General features: G+C 41.0%; 1 protein-coding gene across 1 annotated transcript; it reads right to left on the minus strand.

Annotated features, from left to right (window-relative positions):
* Positions 1-16,194: 16,194 nt before the first annotated feature.
* LOC138602581 (putative nuclease HARBI1) lies at positions 16,195-17,389 on the minus strand. Its single transcript, XM_069674079.1, has 4 exons — positions 16,951-17,389; positions 16,736-16,848; positions 16,544-16,655; positions 16,195-16,460 (listed from the first exon to the last, which is right to left on the minus strand). Exons 1-4 carry the CDS (start codon positions 17,387-17,389, stop codon positions 16,195-16,197), a joined length of 930 nt encoding a protein of 309 aa, XP_069530180.1.
* Between the last annotated feature and the right edge of the window lie 2,408 nt (positions 17,390-19,797).

Consider the following 19,797-nt stretch of genomic DNA (forward strand, 5'->3'; position numbering starts at 1 on the left):
TCTTTCTCTCTCTCTCTCTCTCTCTCTCTGTCACATTTTTTGTCATTATTGATCCAGTTTCTTCTTCTTATAACTTTATTCAGAATTGAATAGAAAATATAACAACCACAGACTTCATGTAATAAATGCAGATCTACAGTTTTCTCATTCTCTGACACATGAACAGAAACCCTTCCTTTCTTTGTGACTCTATAAAATGAACAAACGTTTCAGTGCAATCAGAGACAGTCGAAGGTTTTTCAATGTTTTTAACCACATAGATTTCAGGGTTAAGTCCTCATATTTACTAAACTGGACAGAAGTTTCTCCTACTCATCACATGACTGTTTTGAGTGTCTATGAAGAATTATAGAATAATGTGTTGTTTCCTCGTTTTTGACGCCATAGGGACACAATACATTTCTGTTATGTGATAAACTAATTGATGAATGGAGCCTGAATATTTAGATTTATTGCCATGACTGCCTCACTGTGATTGTTGTTCAAAGGACAGTAAAGGACTGTTTGAAGATATGTGGACACAGTTTCACCTCAAATACAGAGAATTTAATCAACATAGTGTCAAACAGAAAACAGTCTTTGTCCATCATCTGTAAACATTGCTTCACAGTAAAAACACACACACATTATTTTTCTTCATAAGAGGAAAAACAACTTTCTATATTAATGTTGATTTTCAGGTTGAATGTGAATTTCAGATTCAGCTGAATGAGATGAAAAAAGATCCCAACATTGAGTCAATCAGTGGAATTTCTATCACTGCCAGATAATTGAATGAATGTGAGTCACAGTAATGCTGGTTTGATTAGATTTCACACTCACGAGGAAACTACAGAGAAAGTAACTTTAGTGAGAAACAGGAAGTATGTTTGAGCACTTTAATGAATCTCATTCCAATCCACTCCAGTCCTTTCCCTGCAGGCTGTCTGATCCAGGCTGTCCAGTAGGTGCTAAGAGAATAAGAGACCTGACAGGTGATGGTCAGACGTTGACCTGGCTGCACAGTCACAGAGGCTGGCTGTGTCAACTGTTCACACTTCACACCTGTTAAAATAAAGAACATGTTTTGTAAGAAATGATCAAGTTAAAGTGCAAAAGAAGAACTGTTGACTTTGACAAATCCAGAGAGACTCACATCCAGCTGCCAACAGCAGCAGCAGAGCTACAGAAAACATGCTTTATGTTAAAGTGACGTGCTGTGAACTCCACTGACAGCCTGCTGTGAAGCTTTTATAGCCGAGTAACAAGGAAGCTCACTGAGTTTGCATAGAGTCAAACATATGAAGCATCAGTGTTGCTCTGACTATATGAAAGCATGACTGTAAATCACCTCTGCTTTACATATGATACATCTGAGTTTTGCATTGACTCCTCCTCACCAGAACGTACAGCTGGAAATGAGTTGATACGTGACTAAAGTTCCTCAAGATCGAGCAGCTAAGAGTCATTTAATATTCACAAATCAGCCATAACACTAAGTGATCTTCGACCAAAAGTCCCAGGAACTTCTCTTAAAGGAACTAAATAGATCCTGTGGCCCTTTTGTTATCTGCTTTTCCACAGCAGTCTAAAGTCCCGGGAAGATTATGCAAATCTGGCCAGTGACATAGGGAGAAGTAGTAAAAGTAACTTCTCTACACCGCCAGTCCAGTAGGTAGCGGTAATGCACCTTTAAGCTGGTTTGCCAACCGCCATTATATCTCAAAGAAGAAGAAGAAGGTATCATCATTTGTGCAACACTACAGTTAGCCTGTTAGCATGGAGGAGATTCAACTTATGCTGGGTTCGATCCTGCTTAATTGCATTGCAAATGGATTGAGCAGGAAAGCTCGCGTCTCCTGCTTCAATTTGAACACCATTAGAAACGGATGATGGCACGCCGTATAAATAACACAGCAGCAGCCCACGGGTCTATTTGTATTTATTTCGTAAGGAAGCGTGTCGCTCCGCCTGAACTATCTATCCTACTTTTTCATAAGGGAGTCTGATCCTAGAGTGGTAGAAGTAACAGAAGGGTTTGTTATGTTAAAGGAAAATAGACTTAAAAGTGCAAATGGGTAAGAAATATGATTGTTAATTGTTTTTATGGACATAAAAACACTGCATTAATCTGGTATAATGTCCTGTATTGTTTAATACTGAAATAAATATTGCAGAACAAATAAAAAGTATATCGCTATGTATGTTTTTTTTATCATTATTGTGCAGCCCTCGTGTGTGAAATAAAATGCTGTGAGTACTTGACCAATCAGAAATGATCAGCACTGCAGGCCCTGCCCTGAATGTTCCTGGACCTTTGGAAAGTACTACCCCCTGAGCAGGGGCTTTTCAGGGGGGTAAGTCAATTACCCTGGAACTAAATTTAGACTCTGGTTCCTGCTGTCGAAACGTACATAGTTCCTCAAAAGGTTCCTAGTTCCTGGGGAAAGTTCCTGCTGTCGCCAGTCACCTATTATGACCACTGACAGGTCAAGTGAATGACATCAATTACCTCGTTACAATGGCCCCTGTCAGTGGGTGGGATATGTTAGGCAGCAAGGGAACAATTTGTCATCGAGGTTGGTGTGGAGAAAGCAGGAAAACAATTTGTCAAGTGTAAGAATGTGAGCGACTTTGATAAGAGCCAAGTTGTGATGGCTGGACGACTGGGTCAGAGCATCTCCAGAACTGCAGCTCTTGTGGGAGTTGATGCTGGTTCTGATAGACAGGTGTCAGAACACACAGAGCATCACATTGTTGTGTATTGTGACGACCCCACCTTGTGGTTGCTTGTTGGCTCTTTGTAGTTTGTGTTTCAGATGCCATTGGGTGTGGTTGTGTCATCACGATTGGGAACACCTGGGCCTGGTGTTCCCAATCCTATTTAAGCGTCCCTCAGTCTGTCTTGGACGGGAGTTGGAGAACTGTCTGCTCCCCACTCGGCCACGCTCTTTAATCTTATGTTTGTTCATGTTTCCACACAACACCCCACACCGCATAACCTCACTCATGCACACACACTAGCACCACTGACTCACTGACTTCCACTCCTCATAATGTTGGTTCATTTGAGCATTTGTGTGTTAGGTCACAATAAATTAATTATTGTTTTGAATGAACTCCTGTTTACCTCCCGTTCTTTGTTAGTGGTCCTGAGCCGACCATGACAGTATGGTGCTGCTTAGCCGCAGACCAATCTGCTGTTTTTTTTGTCATTAAAAATCAGCTCTGTGATCATTATTACATTTTTATTTGTTATATTTTACATTTAGTCGAATATAAGTTGTAGAGGCCTTTTTATAAAGTGATGCTGAGACAACTGAAAGTTGATGGTTGTAAATAGAGGAAGTAGTTTTTGTACGACTCTCCTGTTGTTGTCTCTCACTGTGGCTCTCTGGCACAGTAATACACAGCAGTGTCTTCAGTCTTCAGACTGTTCATCTGCAGATACACCTGCTGTCTGCTGTCGTCTCTGGAGATGGTGAACCGGCCTTGAACTGACTGAGAGTAGTATTTGTAGCTACCATCATAGTAGATGTAAGCGATCCACTCCAGTCCTTTTCCAGGAGCCTGTCTGACCCAGGCCATATGAGAGCTGCTGAAGTCTAATCCAGAGGCTGTACAGGTCAGTCTGTGGGATTCTCCAGGACGTTTAACCACTGGTTCAGATTGTGTCAGAGTCTGAGCATCAACACCTGGAGAGAGGATAAAAACATCAAGTGAAATCAGCTGCTGACAGATATATACGCTATGTAACATGAATATAGTGATGATCTTCACCTGCCCAGCAGACAGTTAACAGCAGCAGTCCTGTCCTGTAGTCCATCATGTTAAACTGTGTGTCCACTGTTCTCTGTCCTCCTCTCTGCAGTCACATAAGTAGAGGAGGAAGACATCACAGTTTGCATTGACTCCTCCTCACAGAGAGAAAAGGAGTGTTTTGGGGGCAGGTGGGAGATTTTCTTTGTGTGGCCTCGACATATTTAGTCATATTTGATCATCATGTTTCCTCTGTTCTAACTGCAGTGTGGTCGGGCAAAGCAAGAAAACTCCACGTAGAAAATGATCATGTACAGTTTCCTCATTCTTTGGAACATAAAAGAAATCGTCCTTCTTTTATTCCTGAATATGAAACACCTCAAATTTCACTGTGTTGAATAACATAGCTTTCAGAATTTAATCTAGAATCTAATATTTACTGACATTTTTAATTGAACCAGAGTCACTCGTATTATTGGTGCCCAAGCACCGATGGGTGCAAAGACCCTTTCTTTTTATCCCAAATGAAGCGCAAATTTCGCAGCTTAAACATGCCGAAAAACTCACCACATTTGGATTGTGCATCAGGTCTGACGAAAAGTTTGCTATTTTGTGTTTTATGCACATGGGCGTGGCAAAATGGCTCCATAGCGCCCCCTAGAAAATTTCAAAAAGGGGTCCCCATATAGGTTACTTTGACCTACACGTGTGAATTTTGGTAGGTATATATAGCAGGTCAAGATGCACAAAACAGCCTTTTGCACCCTTACCTCAAACCCAACAGGAAGTCATCCATTTTGCTTTGAATTTCAAAATAAGGCTTGTTTTTGGTGATTTACAGTGGTCATACTTCAACGACTTCCTCGTAGGGACTTCATCTGATCCTTTTCAAACTCAGTTTATTGACACACTGGACATTCAAAGTTATTACAAGCTTGAGGCCTAAAACAGAAAATCATTGTAACTCCCATACACAATGTTCAACGTTCTTTATATTTTACATGTATGATGGCAACTGGCAACTCATATCTGAACCAGCTGAGAAGGAGAATACACCTTTCTCTCCTCACTGACGATCTTTAACTCATGGTTCAGCAGTTTAGAGCCTGTTTTTATCTTGACGATTTCCAAAAGGGAAAATAGTTTCCTGTTTGTGTGAGACGGGGAGCTATAATGTTTATGTAGTTACATTATCAGATGGTAATTTCTGCCCCATCCCATAAAAACAGAAACAAACTGTTTCTAGGTATCACAAGATGAAGCTTCTCTCTGATTCTTCTGTACTGATGTCGGCTGCAGTAAAGGTGAAACTAGATCTGCTTTGATACTTTGAAATATTGAACTCTCTGATTCTGTGAGTTACATAAACATTTATCTTATCTACTAATCAGAGAGTATTGTCTTTATAAAGTTAACATTTAGTGAGGTAGCTGAGTCTCTGAGTTTTTATGCAGGTGTGTTGGTGGTTTGTATCACAGTGGAGCTGACACGCACACAGTAATACACAGCAGTGTCTTCAGGCTGCACATTCTCACAGATTTTGGAAATACTTGTTGATAAATACTGAAAACATTCATCAAACAGGAGAAATGATGTTTGAAGTAACAGGTTCATGCTCAATTATTTCATAATACATCCACATGCATTAAAAGTGCTGTCACGCCCGGCCCAGGGGAAACTGAAGCACACAGGTGACCCCCTCCTTTTCCTCACTCCCAAGGAAGACCAGTCAAACCAATATGCAGTCCACAATCTCTGATTTATTTAATCCAACACAAAGCATAAACAATCTTCAGGGAGAGCAAGGCCAAAACAACCAACAGAACCTCTTACCCAAAACCAATTTTTCTCACCTCAATAAAGAAAATGCAAAGTTCTTACCTAACTCCCTAACAGAAAACAGGAGCAAAAGAAGGGTGAAAAGTAACTTCTCCTCTGCCCTACTATTACCAGGACTGCTTTTCAGATTTGTATTTATTTCTTTGGCTTTTTTTTATTAGATTGGACAGCTGAAGATAGACAGGAAATATTGGGAGGAGAGGGTGGGGGATGACACGCACCAAATGATCGGCAGATCGGGAGTCTAACCTGCGATCAGTGCAATAAGGGCTGTAGCCTCTGTACATGGGACGCCTGCTCTACCAGCTGAGCTAAATCAGCGGCCCTGCTTTTCAGACTTTAAATATATATTTACTCTATTTACAATATTTACAGAATTTCGCTCAAGCGATCATCCACTTGTCTCAAAGACGCTGCAACACTACGTTCGGGTTGGGAGTGAAGAAAGGAGGCGGGGCAAAGTCTACTTCTGCAGCTCGATTTTAAAACAGGCGCCACAAGTTTTCCCCCAATCACAAACAGCCACCTGCAACACAGCACTGAGAGAGAAAACACACACAAAACGAGAGACAATAGCACCCACCCCAGGCAAGGAGGCAGAGCCACATCATTACTCTCAATACAACAGCTGGACTCATAATATGACTCAGTCATAACAAATACATCCTCCATTTAAGAAAGTGATGCTGGTCAGTTTAGTTTCATACAAGTCTCTTACATTTAAACATGTTTTAATAATTCATACACTAACACATTTGAATAAAACTTTTATTTTATATTCTATTTGTACATTTTTCATTCATGATCACTGATGAAAAGATTCAGACTTTTTGGAAATATCTGATATGACCATTACATTTTTAAATTATTTCCGAATATAATTGTATATTATTTAAAGCCTGTTTGTCCCACTGAGACTGTTGTTATAATCATTAGTGGTCTGAGGGCTCCTCCTCTGGTGGCTTCATGTTACAAGTGTTCAGGCACTGAGGGGTTTTTGTTCAGCTCTGCTGATGGTTTGTGTTATTGTGACTCTCTGGCTCTCTTCTTCATGAGAGAAAAAACAACTTTCTATATTAATGTTGATTTTCAGGTTGAATGTGAATTTCAGATTCAGCTGAATGAGATGAAAAAAGATCCCAACATTGAGTCAATCAGTGGAATTTCTATCACTGCCAGATAATTGAATGAATGTGAGTCACAGTAATGCTGGTTTGATTAGATTTCACACTCACGAGGAAACTACAGAGAAAGTAACTTTAGTGAGAAACAGGAAGTATGTTTGAGCACTTTAATGATGATGATCACTGAAAAACTCTCTGAAGTCCTGCAATTAAAATATCATGTAACATGTTAATAAAACAAGATTAGATTTAGAGATTGATTTGGATTAATATTAATGTCCTTCAAATGTAAAAAAAAAATATAGTTATTATTGTAATGATGTTGCTGCTGGTGATAAATAGAGGAAGTAGTTTTTGTACGACTCTCCTGTTATTGTCTCTCACTGTGTCTCTCTGGCACAGTAATACACAGCAGTGTCTTCAGTCTTCAGACTGTTCATCTGCAGATACACCTGCTGTCTGCTGTTGTCTCTGGAGACGGTGAACCGGCCTTGAACTGACTGAGAGTAGAGTTTGTTGCTACCACCAGCGTAGATGTAAGCGATCCACTCCAGTCCTTTTCCAGGAGCCTGTCTGACCCAGTTCATGCTGTAGCTGCTGAATGTGAATCCAGAGGCTGTACAGGTCAGTCTGTGGGATTCTCCAGGACGTTTAACCACTGGTTCAGATTCTGTCAGAGTCTGACCATCAACACCTGGAGAGAGGATAAAAACATCAAGTGAAATCAGCTGCTGACAGATATATACGCTATGTAACATGAATATAGTGATGATCTTCACCTGCCCAGCAGACAGTTAACAGCAGCAGTCCTGTCCTGTAGTCCATCATGTTAAACTGAGTGTCCACTGTTCTCTGTCCTCCTCTCTGCAGTCACATAAGTAGAGGAGGAAGACATCACAGTTTGCATTGACTCCTCCTCACAGAGAGAAACTGGGCCACTTTAATTTACCTCACCTCTCGTGTATTAAAGTTTGCTCACATTTGTATGAAGAGACAAAAAGACTGATCATTGTTTTTGGCGCCTCATCAGAGGAAACTTGGCCTCTTCCAAGATCCAGTAGAAGTCGGGTACAAAGAGAAGCTGATGTTGATTCTTCAGAGTCTTCACACTGCATTTCCATCAGTTCTAATTGCAGACTCTCATCCACTTCTTCTGCATCCATCAAGAAGGAGGTAGAGAACAGCTGGATGTCTTTGTCAATAGCAGAAAAATGATCCCAGACACATATTTCCCTTTCTTAGCAGAGAAGTTGGCCTTTGGAAAAGCAGATTTAACTTCACACAGCGTGGGGAAGTGTGCAGCATTGAAGTTGCCTCATTGTGTCTCAAAGAGACGGAGCTTCACACAGAAGGCTTTCATGTGTGTGTAAAGCTGTGGCACAAACTGCTCTTTGGACATTGGAAGATTAGGTCCCCGTATTCAGCATCGATTTCAGGAGAGCCTGAAATTCTCTGTGATAGAGCCCTCGAGCTCGAAATATGTTGACAGTTTTCACAACAGTGTTCATCACGTCGCCAAGCTGGACCTTCTTGGCACAGAGTTATTGTCAAACGTTCTCGTCAATTCCTGCAAACAAAAAATGAACAAAGTGGCCTCTGTGCTCTCATCACATGCAATCAAGTAGAAATCAAAAGCACGAGCTTCATCTGACACTTGATGCTTTAAGTCAGCTGACAAGTCTTGGATTCGCTGGGCGACTGTGTTTCTGGACGTGCTGACGTTGAATTCCTGCATTTTCTCTGGTCACATTATTCCTGCCACTTTAGTGAGGCACTGTTTCATGAAGTCACCCTCTGAGGAAGGTTTCCCGTGTCGGGCAATGAGTTGAGCTACCTCGTATCTGGTGACTGTGGCATCTTCTTGTGTTTTGTTAGGATGGAAAAAATACTGTTGTTGAGCTAACAGGCTAGCTGCCATTTGCTTAACTTTCTGTTGTGGCTCGGCACCAGTGTAGGACGTGTCGGACTGATGCTTGGTTTCATCGTGTCGTTGAACATTGTAGTCTTTCATCACTGCAGCAGTTTCAATGCAAATCCAACAGACACACTTCCCCTTGACTTCCATGAAGAAATATTCATTTTCCCACCGTGTCTGAAACTTTCTGCACTCACTTGCTAATTTGTGTTTCTTTGGTTTTCATGTTTAATCACCCGTGGCAAAATCTTCTCTGAGTGATTGCACCTGTTTTGTGAGGACGGAGAAGCTGCCTTGTTCAAGACAGCAGCGCCGCCTAGTGTCAAAACTAAGACGTACAATACAGTCAAGCACAAGCTTTATTTTCTCATGCGGGCCATATTCCATTCTGTGTTTAGGAATTGCTGCAAATTAGAAATGGACCACAGGCCGCTGTTGGCCCACGGGCCGTAGTTTGGACACCCCTGCTCTACGTTCTGGAGCTCAGGCTGCATGATGTGACGACTTTGACAACAATTAATCAGATTTTAAGTTTTGCCAATGTGAGTTTTCCCAACAAATGAAACCTCCAGAGTTTTTCTTTCTTTTTTTTTTTTTCATTTACTTTTTATTGAATTTTGATTTGTATATAAACAAACAAACAATCAAACAATGAACATGAAGACCTATAGACAAGTGCAAAAATATCAGGGGGAAAGTGAAGACGTGCATAAAGAGACTGATAGACATCTCCAGTTATGAAAATAAGCAATACAAATAAAAAAAGGTAAAAAGGAAAGTAAATAAAAGTATTAATAATAGTCCAATCAAAGATTATCTGAAGTCCGGTCTGACGGCAGAGACATATGTAATCCATTTTTGCCAATTTTCAATAAATACCTCCTTTTGTGTTCTTAGATTAGAAGTAATTCTTTCCATCACAAAGATGCTGTGCACAGTATCAATCCCTTCATCTACACTAGGTGCCTCCCTCTTCAGCCATTTCTTGGTTATAGATTTCTTACAAGCCACCAGTAATATTCTCAGCAAATATTTCTCTTTGTTCCTCCACTCCAGTTCCTCTAGATCAACCAGATATAACAAATTGAAACATAAAGTTATTTTTGTTGAAAACACAGTCTCTAGGATTTGATGTATGCGCAACCAGAATGGGGTCACAGCAGGGCAACTCCAAAATATATGGTAATGATTCGCCTCTTTGCTTCCGCGGCATCTCCAACATTCTGTCTGATTGGAATATGATTTTTTTTGATATGGAGTGCAGAAATAGCGGATTACATTTTTCCACGTAAATTCTCTCCAAAGTGGAGAATTTGTTGTTTTCCATTGTTGTTTAAAAATTTCGCTCCAATTCACCTGTGTGATTATGTTGTTGCCCTCAGTTTCCCATCTTGATTTTACATTAGATGTATTTTCTTTGTTAAGAGATTGAAGACCTGTGTATAATTTTGAAATAATCTTCTTATAAGGTTCATCTTGGTGGGCTTTTACAAATACCTGTAGAATATCGTTTTCGGGTTCATAATTTTTTATAATTTTTTTCCCAATATAATCTCTTATTTGTAGATATCTGAAGTGGTCCTGGTTCTGCAGACCAAATTTATCCTTGAGATCTTGGAAACTCCTTACCGTACCTTTACTTATTAGTGAATAGTATGTTGTAAGCCCTAAGGAGGTCCATTCTTTGAATCTTTGGTCGTGTTGGCTAGGTATAAATTGTGGGTCATATGCAAACCATTTCAAGATTTCAAATGTCTTTTTTAAATTGGACTGTTTTAGTACATCACTCCAAAGCTGTAATGAATTAGTGATCCATGGATTATCTTGATCTGTAAGGTGTTTATGTAGTGATGGATCCCCAATCAACGCAGTGACTGGAAATTCTTTTCCCATTGTTTGTTCAATATTTTTCCATCTGGCCTTGTAACTAGGAGTACACCAGCCTATTAAAGGCCTAAGTTGGGCTGCCTTGTAATAGTCTTTTAGAATAGGAAGAGCTAGTCCTCCTTTTTCTTTTGACAGCTGGAGTATCTTGTATCGTATCCTGGGTTTTTCCCCCGCCCATATGTATCTAGAGATTAGTCTGTCCCATTCTTGGAATTGTTTTTCTGGTGCTTCTAAGGGTAATGACTGAAAAAGGTATAAAACCCTTGGCAGGATGTTCATCTTGATGGATTCAATACGTGAGCTGAGACTTAGATAGGGTATCAAGCTCCATCTATGAATATCTTCCTTAATTTCCTTATTAAGAGGTTTATAATTTATTTCCGCTATTCTTGACAGATTTTTAGGGATATGAATTCCTAAATATTTTATAGATTTTTCATCCCAGTTTAGCTGATATTCCTGATGGAGATCAGTGGGAGGATTGTAATCAAAACTAAGAATTTGTGTTTTTTGAACATTTAATTTATAGCCTGAGAAAGAGCCATATTCATTTAAACATGTCATTAGTGCTGGCAAGGATAGTGTTGGATTACTTAGATATATTAATACGTCATCTGCAAATAACGCCAATTTCTGATCATCTCCCATTTTTATCCCCCTTATTGCTTCGTTTTGTCTTATTCCTTGAGCCAGAGGCTCAATAAAAATAGCAAAGAGAAGAGGACTCAGTGGGCATCCTTGTCTCGTTGATCGTTCAAGTATAAATGATTCTGAGAGTTCTCCATTAATCTTCAGTCGTGCTGATGGGTTTTTGTATAGTGTTTCTATTGTTTGTATAATTGTCTCATCAAAGCCAAATTTTTCCATGACCTTGAATAGGAAGGTCCATCTCACAGAGTCAAAGGCTTTTTCTGCATCTAAGCTCACTATCATAGCCTGGAGATTGTTTTGGGTAATATGTCGGATAATCTGTAATGTTCGTCTTATATTGTCTTGAGTTTGTCTATTTTGAATGAACCCTGTTTGATCCAAATGTATGATCTGTGGCAGAATCTTGTCGATTCTTTTAGCAAGAATAGAAGTGAACAACTTGTAATCTAAGTTTAGTACGCTAATTGGCCTGTAATTAGTGCATTCTGATTTATCCTTTCCTGGTTTTGGAATAACAGATATTATCGCTTCCCTCCAGGAAATTGGGGTCTCCTTTGTCTGCAAAACCCAGTTAAATGCTTTCACTAAAATAGGTGTCAAAACATCTCTTAGGGTTTTGTACCATTGTGCTGTGTATCCATCAGGGCCTGGGGATTTATTTGTTTTCAGTCTTGTAATGGCGGCTTTGACTTCTTCCGTTGTTATCGCTGATATTAATGTGTTATTTTGAGTTTCAGAGAGGACTGGCAGATCCACTGATCTCAGAAATTCATCCATTTTGCTGTTGTCATCTATCTGCGGTTGAGTGTATAGTTTTTGAGTTTTTCTTTCTGTTGTTTATTTTCTGTTATTTAGTCAAAGAAAGAAATTCCATCTTTAATGTTTCATTTGTTTCATGGAAACCTTTTTGAGACAGAGTTGTGAAGAGAAATAATGTCACTATTTCACATGTTGACACTTCACTGTATATTAAATATCTTTTTATACATTATAATCTTTGACTTTTCCTGTTTCTAAATATGTCTGTTCTGTTCTTAACAGTGAACTGTTGTTATAATCATTAGTGGTCTGAGGGCTCCTCCTCTGGTGGCTTCATGTTACAAGTGTTCAGGCACTGAGGGGTTTTTGTTCAGCTCTGCTGATGGTTTGTGTTATTGTGGGTCTCTGGCACAGTAATACACAGCAGTGTCTTCAGTCTTCAGACTGTTCATCTGCAGATACACCTGCTGTCTGCTGTTGTCTCTGGAGACGGTGAACCAGCCTTGAACTGACTGAGAGTAGGATTTGGTGCTGCCGCCAGCATCAGCAGCGACCCACTCCAGTCCTTTTCCAGGAGCCTGTCTGACCCAGTTCATCCAGTAGCTGCTGAGTGTGAATCCAGAGGCTGTAAACAAGGATAAACAAAAATGATGCAATGACGATTGTTTGAACTTGATGAGAGCTTAATTTAATGTCCTTTCAGCCGTGAGTAGATTTGAGATCAACAGTCTCAACAACTCTGTTGTAGTCAGCTCCATAAGCGCACAGTGCACGTTTCTGTTCAAGTAGACTCTGTAGCATAAATAACGAAATGTTCCATCGGGTGGGTACGTCTTGCTCAAGTCTTTTGATAGACTGACTCAGTTGTTTCTGGATACTTTGAAGTCGCCAGTAGGCAAGCTGGGAGTGTTGGCCAACGATGCGTCTTTCAGAGGCTATTAAATGCTTCAAATGTGATGCTTCATTGTGACGAAACTCCTTCGGCAACGGGAAGCTGGAGTGTATGCTCCATGTACGGCAGGCTGGGTAAATCCGTATCCCTCATGGCCTTTTCCATGTTCTTGGCATTATCTCTTAGAATAACGTGCACTTTTTCCTTCGGTATCCCCGTTGCTCGTAACATGTCACTGAATGCAACTGTGGTGTGTGACCTGCAGAACTCTTGAGGATAAAGAACAACTTTGTTTAGTTTGAAGTTTTGATCAATAAACTGCCCAGTTAGGCTCAACATGGACATGAGACACACACTCGAACTCCACATGTCACTTGTGAAACCACTGATCAAACCAGTTAGTATGTATATCGGCTGATCACGATCGGTGGCCGACCAATTGGGGCACCGTTAGAATGAACATGACAGTTAATCACAATCAGTATTGCAAAAATGTGTTCCAAGTGTCCCATGTGGTGCTGGCAAATAGAGGAAGTAGTTTTTGTACGACTCTCCTGTTATTGTCTCTCACTGTGGGTCTCTGGCACAGTAATACACAGCAGTGTCTTCAGTCTTCAGACTGTTCATCTGCAGATACAGCTGCTGTCTGCTGTCGTCTCTGGAGATGGTGAACCGGCCTTGAACTGACTGAGAGTAGCGTTTGCTGCTACTACTGGTTTGAATCCAGGCGATCCACTCCAGTCCTTTTCCAGGAGCCTGTCTGACCCAGGCCATGTGGGAGCCACTGAATGTGAACCCAGAGCCTGTACAGGTCAGTCTGTGGGATTCTCCAGGACGTTTAACCACTGGTTCAGATTGTGTCAGAGTCTGACCATCAACACCTGGAGAGAGGATGAAAACATCAAGTGAAATCAGCTGCTGACAGATATATACGCTATGTAACATGAATATAGTGATGGTCTTCACCTGCCCAGCAGACAGTTAACAGCAGCAGTCCTGTCCTGTAGTCCATCATGTTAAACTGTGTGTCCACTGTTCTCTGTCCTCCTCTCTGCAGTCACATAAGTAGAGGAGGAAGACATCACAGTTTGCATTGACTCCTCCTCACAGAGAGAAAAGGAGTGTTTTGGGGGCAGGTGGGAGATTTTCTTTGTGTGGCCTCGACATATTTAGTCATATTTGATCATCATGTTTCCTCTGTTGTAACTGCAGTGTGGTCGGGCAAAGCAAGAAAACTTCATGTAGAAAATGATCATTTACAGTTTCTTCATTCTCTGGAACATAAAATAAATCTTCCTTCTTTTATTCCTGAATATGAAACGCCTCAAATTTCACTGTGTTGAATAACATAGCTTTCAGAATTTAATCTAGAATCTAATATTTACTGACATTTTTAATTGAACCAGAGTCACTCGTATTATTGGTGCCCGAGCACCGATGGGTGCAAAGACCCTTTCTTTTTATCCCAAATGAAGCGCAAATTTCGCAGCTTAAACATGCCGAAAAACTCACCACATTTGGATTGTGCATCTGGGGTCCGTTTCACAAAGCAGGTTCACCATCTCTGAGTCTAACCCTGAACTCTGAGTTGATCTACTCTGAGTTTTCCGGTTCCAGAACAGCTGATTTGAGTTAGTTTGATCAACTCAGAGTAGTTTCACCTGGAGTTAAGCGCGTGCACCACAACTATAAAAAGACAGCATCAGTGGAGCCCCGATTCGACGAGTCACCATGGCAATGGGGAAGGGGAGGGCTGCGTTTTTCACCCCACTTAAACTGGACATTTTAATGCGCTCATACGGCGAGTTTGAACATGTTTTTAGAAGGAAGTGCAACACCGCTGCAGCTGCAAAAGAGAGGGAGATGGCGTGGGAGAACATCGCTGCTCGGGTCAATGCGTAAGTTTAAATGTAGTCCTTTGCAATCACAATAATATTACAGGGGAAAACTGCTTCAGTGGTAGCCTATTAATTTATTTCATTTAGGTGCAATCCCGCGGGGGAGAAGCGCACTTGGCAGCAGCTTAAGATGAAATATAAAAACATTGTTCAAACAGGTAAGACCTCGGCATAACCTCATGGGGGTACCTCATTTTGATCATGTTTTACATTGTAAAGTAAATATTAAGTGGCTGTTTGACTGTGCAGTTGTTTTATCCCCAACATAATGCTGTTTTCACAAACATAAATGTCTTCTTATCTATATCATGTTCTGTTAAATAATTAAGCCTATTTAAACTAACACAGACTTCTACTCAGCCAACAGAAAGAAGGCAGATGCCCGTAAAACGGGTGGTGGCCCAGCACCGCCACCTCTAACAGAGGCAGAGAAGCTGGCCCTTAGCCAGAATTTAGGAAGGCCAGTGGCTGAGGGAATCCCTGGAGGGAGCTCATCCTCTGAGCCCACCCCTCAAGACACAAGTGCCTTTATAAAATGTAATATGCCTAGGCCTATATACCTTTTTTAAGCCTATTCATACAAATATGTATTTCCCTTTCATGTCTTTTTTTTCCCTTTTGTCCAAACAGATTCTGATGGTGCTATCTGCCTGGTGGAGCCCCCTCACGCCACAACATACCTTGTAACTGTAAGTAGGCAATACTCCAAATATTTTGCCAAATGGTAGTTTAAGTATACTGAAACATATCACTCATCCAGGAAGAAGAGTATGAGGAAACTGTGTCTGCTGCCTTTACAGAGGGGGATCCAGAAAGGCCTATAGAGGTAACATCTTGATATGTTACTGATAGTTCTCTTCTCATTCACATTTCTTAACATTCTGGTGGAATATAGAGTGTGACATTTAGCCTACACTGAAGTATTAACACATTCTCATCCTTTTTAACAGGGCATGGCTGGGCAGCAGCAGGAGGGTCCCTCAACTTCCACTGCACAGATTGACACAGTGAGATGGATGTTCAGTAAACACCAGAGGTTCATTCTGTGGAATTCATGTGTAACTGTATAATTTAATGTCTTTATGTTTTCCCAGTTACCAGTAAAAGACATTTACAAAATTCACCTGCTGAAAAAAATTCAAAAAACCGACAAAGAAATGCAATACTCTGACCGCCAGATTAGGAGGGCAGACCTAGAAATTGAAATACTGGAGCACAAGTTAGAGGTAGGTGCATGGTCACAGCTGAATTATGTTAATTATGTTAACTATTGGAACATTAACTAAACTAGCCCTTGTATTTGTAGGAAATAAAGAAGTCCAAATGAAATTTGTATTATGTCTTTATTTGACTGCTGTGGTGGTGGTGATGATGGTGATGATTAGTCTCTGAAGTGGTTATGGCATATGGTGTCTCTGACTGCTCTGCCGTCCTGCATAGCTGGCAGGTGGATGGGGTCATCATCAAGGTCTTCGATTTGTAGGCCGGGTGTTACTCTCCTCTAATAGTGGCAATATTATGAAGAACAACACATGCCACAATAATATCACAGGCCCTCTCAGGGGTCACCCTAAGGTGACGTAGGCACTGGAAACGGGCTTTCAGCAGGCCTATGGTCATCTCCACCCGGGCTCTCGTCCTGCAGTGAGCCCGGTTGAAGTTCTGTTGGGGGCCTGGTTCAGGGTCAGGGTAAGGGGTCAGCAGCCTAGGTTGGCATGGGTAACCCCTGTCACCCAGCAGAAGGCCATCAAACTCTCCTGTAATGTATAGTGGATACATTAGAGTATATTAAATGAGGGAGACGAGTGAATTATATTGTGCAAATCTTTAGGCTGCTTACCACGTTGCAGTCTGTTGCTCAGGTTAGACTCGCGATAAATCCTTGAGTCATGAACAGACCCAGGCCACTTGGCCACCACATTGGAAATGATGTATGCAGCATCACATATGATCTTGACAGTGCAGAGAATGACAGATGTTGAACTATGATGCACTCTTTAACATTTTGAAACAGTAGTCAATCTTCATGTACCTGCACATTTATACTGTGAATTGACTTCCTATTCACATAATCTGCTTCATTATGTGACGGAGCCGTGATGGGGATGTGTGTGCCATCTATGCAGCCAATCACACTGGGAAATCCTAAAAGAAATTAAAATGACTAATCCCAGTATGAGGTTGCAGCACAATGTCATTAACAGAATATAATTTAAAATTCATTGAACGGATCTCTACATCATTCACCTGCAATCCTGTGAAACTCCTCCTTGATGGCTCTGACAGGTTTATGTCCAGGGAAAACAACGAAGATGGATAATAGCCGTTTCAGGGCGAGGCACACTTTTCTGACCGCCCTGCATACAGTTGCCTTACTCAGGTGCTCTGCATCTCCAACATTATACAAAAAACTCCCATTTGCGAAGAAACGCAGCGCAACACACAATATCTGTTGGGATGTGAGAGCATGGCTACGGTTGGTAATGTTGCAAATGTAAGGACGGATTAGGTTGTGTATGTAGATGATGGACTGTGACGTGAAACGGTACCGCTCAAAAAGATAATTGTCTGGAAATGCGAGAACATCTATGCGCGGTCTGATAACCATCTCCCGACGAATATTTAATTCTCTGCGCAGTAATGCTGCACCTTCATCCACGGGATCGTTGTCAAACGGACATGCCATGTTAGTGGAAAAAGTCGCCACCTACTGTGCCTATGGCCTAATATAAGCCTACTGACTGATTTTTTTAAATAACAGACGGCAGAACTTTGCTACGCCAAAACTCGCCTGCTGACTCAATGAATGAGTAAATCAAATACCGTGTGTGGCTGAAAGAGGGCGGAGACAGAGAGAAACTCGAGGTTCATTGAGAAAAACCTGCTCCCGACCAGGTTAGGTTCATAGAGACTGTTACTACGGTTACTGACCGAGAGCTTAAGTTACCTCTCTCTGTGAAACAGGCTAGAGTTACCCCTCTTTCTCTGGTTTGAGTTACCTCCCTTTGTGAAACGGAAAACTCAGAGTTTCCCTCATTTCAGGGTTAACAGACTCAGAGTTTTCAATAAACCTGCTTTGTGAAACGGACCCCTGGTCTGACGAAATGTTTGATATTTTGTGTTTTACGCACATGGGCGTGGCAAAATGGCTCCATAGCGCCCCCAGAAAATTTCAAAAAGGGGTCCCCATAAAGGTTACTCTGACGTACACATATGGATTTTGGTAGGTATATATAGCAGGTCAGGATGCACAAAACAGCCTTTTGCACCCATACCTCAAACCCAACAGGAAGTCATCCATTTTGCTTTGAATTTCAAAATAAGGCTTGTTTTTGGTCATTTACAGTGGTCATACTTTAACGAATTCCTCGTAGGGACTTCATCTGATCCTTTTCAAACTCAGTCAGTGTATTGACAACACACTGGACATTCAAAGTTATTACAAGCTTGAGTTTTCATCAAAGGGCGGGGCCTTGGCGGGGGGGTCGAAGGCCAAAAACAGAAAATCATTGTAACTCCCATACACAATGTTCAATGTTCTTCATATTTTAAATGTATGATAACAGCCCCTGCCTGAACACAACTACATGAAAACATTTCCCATCGGGCCTAGAGCCCCCTACTGGAAACAGGAAATGACATGTTTTACTCTCCAAGCTTCTCCTCCAAGGTGGTAAGACACATCAACAACAAACTTTGGCCAGGAAAGCCTTAAGACCTTGATCAAGATTTGTGAAAAACACGGTGAGGTTTCAACAGACGTCGTGACCCTGGTGCCGTGGCGAAGATAACCTTCGCCATGATGCGTCGCCTAACATCGAGGCTTTGATAACGTGGCTGTACTTCATCATCTCTGCACCAAATTTCATATGCTTGAGTCCCGCCCTGAACAGAGTCATTTTTTCATGATAGCTATAGTGCCACACACTGGTGACAGCCTGTATCAACCCTCATATGCATTGTCCAATCTCCTCACAAATTTTTCATGAGGGTACTGCCCTGAACAGATCTGCATATACATTTTCACTCACTCTTGGCGCCACCTAGTGGAAAGAGGCAGTAGTAACTCTCATATACATTTTTCAATCAGCTTCAAATTTCATTTGCTTGATTAAAGTCTCGGCCTGAACAGATCTACATAGGAATTTGGGTCATGCTGATAGCACCACCTACTGGTTAACAGCTCCTGGCTGCAGCACATGCTGTGGCTCATGCACACCCTGGTGCTGCAGCACGTCCCGAGGCTGCCTCACACCCCGTAGCCGCGACACTCCCCAACGTGGCCATGGGTGCGAGGGCCCGTTCATCGCCGCTTGCGGCTGTAACTTGTCTGCTGTTTTTCATGTTCTCTGTGTTCAAATGTCTATCAGTGTATTTTTCTGATGATTGAATCACAGACAACATGAATTTCTGACATGAAAATAGACCAATTATTAAAGGAAGCCTGAGAATAAGAACTTAATTGCTACTGATTTCTTTTCTGCAGTAAGACTTGTTTATTATACTGTTTCATGACAGAAATACAAATGATTTAATCAGCATAGTTAGAAACAGAGATAGACTTTTTATATTGCCTGTTAATAATGCTTATAATCGAGAGAAAAGAATAAACACTGTTCTCTTAAAAAACTAAGAAAGGGACATTCTCTGATGATGTTTCCATTATGAGGAACTTATGGACGACTTAGAGGCCAGAACAATCCAAAGTGAGAAAAGAAGTGACACCCTGCAACCAATCAGAGTCAAGTATTGACAGGTGACGAAATAAAGATTAAGTTTATTCACATGAACTTAATATTTATTGTTGTTTTTATTTTTATTGAATCATGAAGACACGTTAACTTGTAGTTTTGGTTCACATCTCACTGAGGTTAAGTGAAGACGTTTTACAAGAACAAGGATTCAGCTAAAGGATGTTTCAGAAGCACAATTTTCAACTACATGCACCATTTTTATGGTAATTTGTGCAAATTTTATGACTTATATTTTATACATGCAGAAACTCTGATTTTGATGGGAGGGTCTGATACTACCACTATAAACTATTTTGCAGTGTTTAACACCTAAATACACTTAAAGCCTGTTTGTCCCACT

This window comes from Semicossyphus pulcher, unplaced genomic scaffold (genome assembly GCF_022749685.1).
Source record: "Semicossyphus pulcher isolate SPU_LCO1_2020_fin unplaced genomic scaffold, fSemPul1.0.p SCAF_23, whole genome shotgun sequence".
NCBI classification, from domain to species: Eukaryota; Metazoa; Chordata; class Actinopteri; order Labriformes; family Labridae; genus Semicossyphus; species Semicossyphus pulcher.

Excerpts from the sequence above, each read along its gene's own strand:
- LOC138602581 (XM_069674079.1), bottom strand. The coding sequence starts at position 17,389 with ATGGCATGTCCGTTTGACAACGATCCCGTGGATGAAGGTGCAGCATTA. Across the intron at positions 16,656-16,735 it reads TTCACAGTATAAATGTGCAG|ATCATATGTGATGCTGCATA; the intron begins GTACATGAAGAT and ends TGCACTGTCAAG. Across the intron at positions 16,461-16,543 it reads GAGCAACAGACTGCAACGTG|GAGAGTTTGATGGCCTTCTG; the intron begins GTAAGCAGCCTA and ends TATACATTACAG.